The 11,469-nt window shown below is 26.1% G+C and overlaps 1 protein-coding gene across 1 annotated transcript in view; it reads left to right on the top strand.

Annotated features, from left to right (window-relative positions):
- The window catches only part of LOC111619351 (solute carrier family 12 member 6-like), a 124,964-nt gene that overhangs the window by 92,097 nt on the left and 21,398 nt on the right, over positions 1-11,469 (top strand). Inside the window, exons 10-17 of the mRNA XM_023361061.1 lie at positions 344-405; positions 1,540-1,658; positions 3,482-3,679; positions 3,731-3,740; positions 6,488-6,683; positions 9,245-9,494; positions 9,715-9,794; positions 9,878-9,966. Of these exons, the coding sequence (XP_023216829.1) occupies positions 344-405; positions 1,540-1,658; positions 3,482-3,679; positions 3,731-3,740; positions 6,488-6,683; positions 9,245-9,494; positions 9,715-9,794; positions 9,878-9,966 (1,004 nt within the window). The remainder of the gene's footprint in view (positions 1-343; positions 406-1,539; positions 1,659-3,481; positions 3,680-3,730; positions 3,741-6,487; positions 6,684-9,244; positions 9,495-9,714; positions 9,795-9,877; positions 9,967-11,469) is intronic.

Below are 11,469 nucleotides of genomic sequence, written 5' to 3'. Positions count from 1 at the left end.
TATATATATATAATATAAACCACTCACACCCTCAAATGTATATTTTCATGTACAGTACATTTATCTTTTAAATAAATAAATCTCTACAAAATAAAAATGATAACTTTAAGTTTTTTGAAGATTTAACTAAATTTGTATTAAAATTCTGATTATAAGACTGTAAAATAGTTCAAAGCTCAAAAGAAATTAATTTCTAGCTTTTAAATTATGACAAAAAAAATATATATTTCAAGTTTTAGCTGTATCATTGATAAGAACAGAATGAAATCTTTCATGTTAATTGTAATTTAAAATATACTGTATAATTTAATTTTCCAACTAAAAAATATTACTTAACAGTTAGATAGATCTTTCTGGTGTGTTACTATTTGGTGCATCTTTTGATAATTTGTTTCTCAGAGATAAGTAAGTTTTGTAATTATTAATGTTAAAATAATTTAACAATTAAATTATTTAAACATTGTGAATCCAATAAATAAGTTATAAGTATCATGTAATTTTTATATAATTATAAACTTTTAATATCGTAATATTGATTTATCGAGCAGTAATGATTAGAACCCTGTCATAGGAACAAATTTGTATATATTAATATTTTTACAATTAAAATATTTTTACAATTAAAATTATGCATTATTACACGAAAAATGTAACAATACAATTAAATTAACTTTACATCTTAAATCTGTTAAGTTACATACATTAAAAGTTATTTAAATTACAAATCTGAAACATGGTCAAGTTCTTCAGATTTAAATGAGAATCTTGATGTGAATTCACTTGTATTATATCTAGTATATAAACTTTTAATATTTAAAAAAAAAACATGGTTTTTATTAGGATAGACTACAATGATGATGATGATGATGTCGAAAATTTACATACAGATTTTGGATATAATTGTTAGCATTATTGTAATTGTACAGAATTGTAGGCGAAGAGTTTCTCTATTTTGTAACCTTTTATTTTGATTTACACTGTAGCTAAAATTTTAGAAATACTTTTATAGATTTTATTTTATAAATCCATTTTCCTTTTTACTTAGCTATTCTGTTGAAATACCACTTAAATTTACTCATGAATAACACAAGTAAATTTTATGAAATTGAAATGATATCGCCAAAAGTTAGGTTATATCCAGGGGATGCTACAGCATTCCCTTGATACCAAAGTAATCAGTTTTGTTAGTTTAAAATAAAAATAAAAAACATTATGCAAAAACAACGGGAGGTACTTTACATGCCTTGGAATTGTCTTCAGCAGCATTTGTATTCTCAAAATCTTGGATATATCACTGCTTTTATTAATATAAAGATGTATTAAGTCATCTATCTATTTTTTCTTTGCAAATTACTGCTATTAGAGATACATTCTTTGCATTCTTAAATATTTTTTTTTAACATTTATCAATTCACTTTTTTTTTTAACTTGCAAACAATAATGGATTAATATTTTTTAATTTTAATATTAATTATTTTAGTTATGAATTAAATTTTACGGAGAAATATATGCTGATATATAGTTTTGCTATTATTATAGATTTGGAGATAGTATTGGTGGGGGATTAGCAGTGGCTCATTTAGCCTGGCCCCATCCAATAGTTATTGTAGTTGGGTCCTTCCTCTCTACTATTGGAGCTGGATTACAGTCTCTTACTGGTAATGAACAAATTAAAAAATAATAAGTATTTTTTAAATAATACAAATTTTATCACTGATTATCCAGATTAATTTTATAAGTAAAATGAAATGAAGTATTTAACAAAAAATTGAATTTAAAATGATTTTGTTCAAATACTTTGCTTTATAATTTGGGAGTTTAGAAATTATTATAAATTGTTGCTAGTGTTTAAAAACTCTACAGAAATTTGAAATTATAAATAAATTTTAATTGAGTAAAAGTTTGTTATTGTAGTTAACATGTTAACTGCTATCTGCCGTGCAGGCGATCGTACTGGCTTCGGCTGTACAGCGCCATCTGACTGCCCATTGTCACATAAACAATGAAGTTTCACTCAAGGTTAAATTATCCTGGCTTCATAAGACGTTGTTCTGCATGCTGCTGGTGGCCTCTTGTGGACATCTATGCAGTTGGTTTCGACCACTGACAGTTGGATGGTTCTGAGCATCCCTTAGCTCCAACTGCTGGCTCATCGTATGGTGCAGTACAGCCCAAACTACAACCGCCAGCGAGTCGTATGGCCTCATGAAGTGGTTCAATGGCTGGAGGTCGTAATTTTTTTTTAATAAAAATCTATTTTATATCTGATAGTGTTTTTTTTAATAGTAAATACAATAGTTTAAAATATCAAAAACTAGTTTACTNAAACTACAACACAGTTTCATCAGAATCAAAAAAAATGTTCTTAGATCAATCTGGATGTGAGAGAATGAAAGATACAGAAACACACCTTATTGACTTTCAGCAATGGATTTAATACCATTTAATGATATTAAATTAAGTTTAAATGTTGATGTTCATTTAAAAAATCAAGTCTGGGAAAGTAATTTACCTCACAAAAAAAATCCACAAGGAAGGTTGCCAAGAGTACCAACATAAGAGTAGCCTATAAATGCAATCCTACAAATTTTAGTATATTTGGAGATGACAAATTGAAAGAAAATTTTTCACCATACCAGAAGTCTACTCCATCCTACTGGAAGATCAGCATTTTCAACAAAAACTTACTATGTGGGAGCCACTGTGAGGAACCTGAAGCAAGGCTCAATGAGCATCAATATACAATTAATAGGAATACAAATAGCACAGATTTAGTGAACTACACCAAGCAGAAGAACATATGCATTGCATGGGAAGATGTAGCAATAATCTGACCTAACAGAAAATATTTAAAACTCATAGAAAACAAATGTACATTAATTTTAGCAATGTGGACAGTCTATTCATGGCATATAAATGTATTTTTCAAACTTGAACTTTGACATTTATATCATGAATTATATTTTACAAATTTTACAATTTTTTTTTGTTAAATTTTAAATAATCTAATGTTTATTTTTATATTTTTAATTTTAAAATGGCAGTTTTGAATTTGATTTGTTAGTTTGTTCCATTTCTGTAGATTCTAACTGAGGAGGACCTATGAATAGGTCGAAAACATTTTTATTGTATTAAACCCATTGCTGGAAGTCAATAAGGTGTGTTTCTGTATCTCATAATATTCATTTTTGTCATTAACAGCTTTTATGAATATTAGTTGTTTGATGGCTCTTTCAGTATAATTTTCTTTTTATTTTGTTACCACTTCAGATTTTAATTATCATAAGCTAATTTATTGAACTCATTTTCAACAAATGAATATTTTTCTGTTTCAGATTTTATTTGTCGATTGTTAAAATTATAATTTTCAAAACTTATTATATCATTTTAAGAAAATATCTATTAAAATTAAACTTTAATGATTATTTTTGCAATCATAATAAACTTTCATAATTTATTTATAGTTATTGTAAATTGGGAGATCGTATACTTTCACAGAATAGAAGTATGACTTGTAGTAAAGATCAAAATATTACCGATTCACTTTTCCATATTTATTGTCATAAAAATGAAACGGCTACTGGAAATATAACAGATTATATTTGTGATCCATACTTTGAAAATAATGATGCTGAAAAAGTTAAAGCAATTCCTGGGCTTGCAAGTGGTGTTTTTTCTGGTAATTTACATTTTTCTTTTCTTTTTTAATCTTTTTACAGTACAATTTTAGTTAAGCATAAGTAATTAGATTATTTATTATTAAGTGTATTTAGATTTCTACAATAATTTTATGAATTTGATAAATTCTGCAAACTATATACTAACAAATATTAATTATTATGCTTATGCTAATTATACTTTTTTATTTATTTTATTAATTATTAATTTATATTATATTTGTAACTTTATTTAAGTAATTTTCATCATTATCTGTCAGAATTAAATTGTGATAGTTATAACAAATATGAAAGTAAAATGAAGCATGGAAAAGATGGCGTGTTCCAAAAGCTTTAGATTATATTTTCTAACAAGTCAGTTTTCATTTCTATAATTCTTGTAAAATACATCAAAAAAATATATATTAGAAGTCTCATATTTTTTAAAATATTATGTAATTAATTTGTAATTAAGCATTTATTTCATAGTTTCTTATAGTAATAATTGTTTTAGATTACTGAAAAAACATTGCAATCATCATTTTCTATCTAAAATTACTGCATATACAGTTTAATTAAAAAAAAGGAAAATCCAGTGAAATATTATTGAAAATGAAAATAATTTAAATTATTTTGGCAAATTTAACAGAAGAAATTTCTAAGCTTAGTTTTCTAAAATAGCAAAAACTATTGCATCAAAAAAAGATTGATCTGCATATAGTTATTAACAGTTTATTAAAGTGGTCTAATTGTCTAAGATTTAGCATGATTAAAAGAAAATCATGTGATATTTGTTGACAGTTTAAGTCCAAGCACATGGATTAAAATAGGCAGTTTGTTTTCTGTCTGTAAGATTTGAATGGAAGTACTAGCAAGTCAATAATATTGTTTTGGGGGCCACTTATGATGACCATTTGCTACTACTGAGGCAGTGACATCATTGCTGGCATAACAAAGAATTAGAAAAAGTTGCAAGTGCTCGTGCCAGCAACCTTGGTCATTATCACTTTGACCTCACTGTGTCTCAAATGAAATCATGTGAACTACTGATATTTATTACATTTTTAATTTCCTCATGTCATATTATGTAAAATGACAGTTTAATTAAAATAGACTGATACATGAGAAAGAACTCAATTCTATAAGCCACATAGAAGAGGCTTCACTAATTCTCCACTTCAGTGATATTTCATACAGTATAGCCTACAATTAATTTGCACTTCTATCAAAATTGAAATATTTAAAATTAAAAAGCATATTAAAATTAATCAAATATATATATGAAATTAATAAATAAAAAGAAGAAAAACAGTCAGATTATTCAAAAAATAAATTTTTATAAGATTAAAGCATGTATTAAAACAAAAGTAAAACAATAATTGTATCAGAACAATAATATTGATTAAAAAAAAACCTTTGAAATATTATAAGTTCAGATTTTTAAAAATTCTTCTTAAAACCATAGCATTATAATACAACTCATAATAATAATAATAAATAAAAAATTTCTGTTATTATATTTTTAGAAAATGTACNTAGTTTACCTTGCTTTTTTACAGACACACTACGGTGACATTATTCAACACTTGGCAGATTATTCACTACTTTATTCAGTTGCAACTGAATAAAGTGGTGAATAATCTGCCAAGTGTTGAATAATGTCACCGTAGTGTGTCTGTAAAAAAGCAAGGTAAACTACAACACAATTTCATCAGAATCAAAAAAAATGTTCTTAGATCAATCTGGATGTGAGAGAATGAAAGATACAGAAACACACCTTATTGACTTTCAGCAATGGATTTAATACCATTTAATGATATTAAATTAAGTTTAAATGTTGATGTTCATTTAAAAAATCAAGTCTGGGAAAGTAATTTACCTCACAAAAAAAATCCACAAGGAAGGTTGCCAAGAGTACCAACATAAGAGTAGCCTATAAATGCAATCCTACAAATTTTAGTATATTTGGAGATGACAAATTGAAAGAAAATTTTTCACCATACCAGAAGTCTACTCCATCCTACTGGAAGATCAGCATTTTCAACAAAAACTTACTATGTGGGAGCCACTGTGAGGAACCTGAAGCAAGGCTCAATGAGCATCAATATACAATTAATAGGAATACAAATAGCACAGATTTAGTGAACTACACCAAGCAGAAGAACATATGCATTGCATGGGAAGATGTAGCAATAATCTGACCTAACAGAAAATATTTAAAACTCATAGAAAACAAATGTACATTAATTTTAGCAATGTGGACAGTCTATTCATGGCATATAAATGTATTTTTCAAACTTGAACTTTGACATTTATATCATGAATTATATTTTACAAATTTTACAATTTTTTTTTGTTAAATTTTAAATAATCTAATGTTTATTTTTATATTTTTAATTTTAAAATGGCAGTTTTGAATTTGATTTGTTAGTTTGTTCCATTTCTGTAGATTCTAACTGAGGAGGACCTATGAATAGGTCGAAAACATTTTTATTGTATTAAACCCATTGCTGGAAGTCAATAAGGTGTGTTTCTGTATCTCATAATATTCATTTTTGTCATTAACAGCTTTTATGAATATTAGTTGTTTGATGGCTCTTTCAGTATAATTTTCTTTTTATTTTGTTACCACTTCAGATTTTAATTATCATAAGCTAATTTATTGAACTCATTTTCAACAAATGAATATTTTTCTGTTTCAGATTTTATTTGTCGATTGTTAAAATTATAATTTTCAAAACTTATTATATCATTTTAAGAAAATATCTATTAAAATTAAACTTTAATGATTATTTTTGCAATCATAATAAACTTTCATAATTTATTTATAGTTATTGTAAATTGGGAGATCGTATACTTTCACAGAATAGAAGTATGACTTGTAGTAAAGATCAAAATATTACCGATTCACTTTTCCATATTTATTGTCATAAAAATGAAACGGCTACTGGAAATATAACAGATTATATTTGTGATCCATACTTTGAAAATAATGATGCTGAAAAAGTTAAAGCAATTCCTGGGCTTGCAAGTGGTGTTTTTTCTGGTAATTTACATTTTTCTTTTCTTTTTTAATCTTTTTACAGTACAATTTTAGTTAAGCATAAGTAATTAGATTATTAATTATTAAGTGTATTTAGATTTCTACAATAATTTTATGAATTTGATAAATTCTGCAAACTATATACTAACAAATATTAATTATTATGCTTATGCTAATTATACTTTTTTATTTATTTTATTAATTATTAATTTATATTATATTTGTAACTTTATTTAAGTAATTTTCATCATTATCTGTCAGAATTAAATTGTGATAGTTATAACAAATATGAAAGTAAAATGAAGCATGGAAAAGATGGCGTGTTCCAAAAGCTTTAGATTATATTTTCTAACAAGTCAGTTTTCATTTCTATAATTCTTGTAAAATACATCAAAAAAATATATATTAGAAGTCTCATATTTTTTAAAATATTATGTAATTAATTTGTAATTAAGCATTTATTTCATAGTTTCTTATAGTAATAATTGTTTTAGATTACTGAAAAAACATTGCAATCATCATTTTCTATCTAAAATTACTGCATATACAGTTTAATTAAAAAAAAGGAAAATCCAGTGAAATATTATTGAAAATGAAAATAATTTAAATTATTTTGGCAAATTTAACAGAAGAAATTTCTAAGCTTAGTTTTCTAAAATAGCAAAAACTATTGCATCAAAAAAAGATTGATCTGCATATAGTTATTAACAGTTTATTAAAGTGGTCTAATTGTCTAAGATTTAGCATGATTAAAAGAAAATCATGTGATATTTGTTGACAGTTTAAGTCCAAGCACATGGATTAAAATAGGCAGTTTGTTTTCTGTCTGTAAGATTTGAATGGAAGTACTAGCAAGTCAATAATATTGTTTTGGGGGCCACTTATGATGACCATTTGCTACTACTGAGGCAGTGACATCATTGCTGGCATAACAAAGAATTAGAAAAAGTTGCAAGTGCTCGTGCCAGCAACCTTGGTCATTATCACTTTGACCTCACTGTGTCTCAAATGAAATCATGTGAACTACTGATATTTATTACATTTTTAATTTCCTCATGTCATATTATGTAAAATGACAGTTTAATTAAAATAGACTGATACATGAGAAAGAACTCAATTCTATAAGCCACATAGAAGAGGCTTCACTAATTCTCCACTTCAGTGATATTTCATACAGTATAGCCTACAATTAATTTGCACTTCTATCAAAATTGAAATATTTAAAATTAAAAAGCATATTAAAATTAATCAACATTTATTTATTTGAAATAATTATGTATATTATAAAGTGTACATATGAAGGATGTAATCATATGAATGTTTGCATCCTTCAAAGACTGTATTTTGCACTATCACCCAACAATCTGGTTTCATTTTAATTGCACCACATGTATGATGGATTAATGCTACCAAGGATTAATGTCTTATTCACTTGAGCATCAGTATGCCAAATGGGATAGCTTTTTTCAAACTGGGACACTTCTACATGTTGTTTTGTAATGTGTTAGTGTTATGCTGTGACTCAAGAATGATCTTGTAATTTGAGCAAAGTTAAATTTTACTTTAAACTTTGGTAATCTACCATAAACAAGCTATAGGCAAGACCACAATCTCTGAGACCCAAGAAGGCAAGACAAATCAGTAACACAACAAAGAGCCTGCTGATCATTTTTTACAATCGTAAAGAGATTGTGTACTGAAAATTTGTTTCTCCAATCAGACTTGTTACTGTGACATTGAGTCAGTTGTGAAGGATGTTTGTCGCAAAAGACCAGAACTCTAATGCAACTGAACTTGGCTCCTTCATCATGAGAACACTTTTGTACATGGCCTTCAAAATATGAGAGATTTTGGAGAAAAACAACACATCTGTTTCCACACTTCTTAATCACCAGATTTATCCCCTTATAACTTCTTTTCATTCTCTAAGGTGAAATTGAAGCTTGAGGTGGAATTTTGATTCTTTTAGAATTGCAACAAATACTTCAGAATTTTCAAAACAGTGACTTCCAAAAAGCATTTGAGGCTTAGCAAAAATAATGGGATTGCTGTGTAAATGCAGGGAAGGACTACTATTAAGAGGATGGTGGTCAGATTTCAATTAGTTAGGTATTAAAATCTTTATAAACCAAATAGTATAGATGTGCAAAAATATAAACCTCTGCTCTTTTATTTATAGAAACACAAATTCCAAAATTACTATGCAAACAAAGTAAAAATTTAAGGAAAAGAAGAAAATGGTTTATATGTAAAAAGTTGATTAAGTTTTCCTCCTAAAATAGGAATACAATGCAACAATTGTTAACAGCTAGAAAGATGTAATAACAACATCCATTAAAATTCAAAGAATTCAAATATTTAAGATTGTCCATAAAAATTATGTATTCCTTAACAAATATAAATCATCATAAAATTAAGTTATGCATGTGCACACAGTTTTTATATTATTTTACCTGTTTATTGTAATGAACATATTACTATTAATAAAGCAGTTAAAAATAGTGATGATAAATATACAATATTTTTATAATTAGATAAACTAATTGATAAGTTTTTATTAATTATAAGCATTTATAAATTTATATTCATGTATTATTTTAGAGCTGAAAAAGAATGGGGTGATGGTATACATGGTCTTGCACTTTCTGCTGCACGATACAGTCTATTAAAATTAGAAGAAGGTCCACCACATACAAAAAATTGGAGACCTCAAGTATTGGTCCTCTGCAAATTAGATGATGAATTAAGTCCTAGATATCGAAAATTATTTACCTTTGCTTCACAATTGAAAGCAGGTTAGTTTAAAATTTTTAAATAGTATTTTAGAAGCTTAATCTATGACTTTAAATTAAAAAGTCATGGAATGACAATATTTTATTCATATGAAAATATTCTTAGAATGTGAAATATTTATAAAAGCAATAAAGTCTAATTTATATTTGTGACTGAATTCTTCATTATTATTATTTTTTTAATTCAAGTTTACATAAATTTTATTTTGTAAAATTTTTTTAGGGAAAGGACTCACGATAATATGTTCAGTTTTAGAAGGAGATTATTCTAAAATGTACAGTGAAAGTCAGGCAGCTAAATTAGTAAGCTTATATGAAAATAATTCTAATTTAAAATTAAGAATCAGAATTTTTATTCATATAAATTTACAAAATTTTTCATTCAGAGTTTAAGAAGAATAATGGAAGAAGAAAAAGTGAAAGGTTTTGCTGATGTTGTTGTTGCTAAAAATGTATCTGATGGCATTTGTCATTTGTAAGTAAAAATTAATATAACAAATTATTTCATATNTTTGTTAACAAATTAGTCAGTTTTTTTATATATTTAAATTATTGTTATAAAATAAAAATAATTATTACATTTGATAATGCTTAGAGCCAGTCCCCAGATAAATAACATGAAGGAGATATTAGATGTAGGAACATACACTGTTACTGCCACTTGCTGCTAGTCAGTGCATGGAAATGCATGAATTTACATAACATTGGGTCAGTTCTATCAGTTCCCAACCCTGTGTGCTCTTAACTGCTTAAGCGTATGTTAGTAGACTTTTACAATCTTTTGTGATTTATATTTTTTACTGTTTCATTAATTCACAATTATTACATTTATTTTTTCCCTTTTTCAATTTCATTTTGTGATTTATAAATGTACAGGATGATCATAATTAAAGATCAGCTGTTTAGAGCTCTCTGTAGAAAGAACTATTAGATAAATTTCAACCAAATTTAGTATACATAATGTCATATGTATGCTGTTTTGATTTCCAGAAAAAACATTTTACTTCACTTTGGCCACTACAGCAAAATTTGCTACAGCTGTCTCATTAATATGCATATTACATATTTGTTAGAAAATATATTGCATATTTTCTAACAAATTTCAGGTATAAAAGGAATTGCAAACCATTCTCCATACATATCAGAATTGCAAATGATGTATGGAGTGAATGCAGTTTTTACAGTAGTGATATCAGAGCCTTTAAATCATCATTTCCACATTTGTATTCACTTCTACAATTGAAATAAAATTATTATATTTTGTTTAAGTTCAAAATTTGTTATAAAGCTTATGTAATAAGGACATTAAGAGGTCAGCAGTGCCAAATTTCACATTTTCAGCTGAATTTTAAAGTGAAATTTTTTCCTGAAAATTGAAACTGCATACTCAGGGCAGTGTGTATACAAAATCTGGTTGCAATTTGCCCCAATAGTTCTTTCTACAAAGAACTTTGAACATCTATTCTTTAATTATGATCATTCTGTATTGCTTATGAACAATTTTTACTCATTTTATCAGATTTTTATTTATGTATGTTTCAATTTTAAAAATCTATTATATATTATTATCAGTTCTCATTATATTATATTATATTATTGTTCATATTACTAAATTATTAATGCTGATGCTTACTGTAATTGCATATTTTAAACTTGCCTTTATGGTATTCTTCATAACTTTGCTGATTAATACTGTAAACCAGTATAGACTGTATAGACCAAATAAACTGTTCAAAAATAGGCATTTTATTTATTATTTTTTTTTAATATTAAAATACTGATTTACTATTGTTAACCTTAATAATAGAAAACTTTTTTTTTTTTAACCTGACCCCACCACATTATTGACTGAAAAATGCTGTTTTTATACAATTTTTAATCTAATTAATTACATTTAAAAAGTTTTTCTGTTATTATTATTATTATTATTCTATTTTATATTATTATCTTTCACTGGATAGAGGTCGCTTGGTAAAAT

The sequence above is a fragment of the Centruroides sculpturatus genome, unplaced genomic scaffold, assembly GCF_000671375.1.
Source record: "Centruroides sculpturatus isolate CEXI.00-Female unplaced genomic scaffold, Cexi_2.0 scaffold174, whole genome shotgun sequence".
Taxonomy (NCBI): domain Eukaryota; kingdom Metazoa; phylum Arthropoda; class Arachnida; order Scorpiones; family Buthidae; genus Centruroides; species Centruroides sculpturatus.
This window is presented reverse-complemented; position numbering and strand designations above follow the sequence as displayed.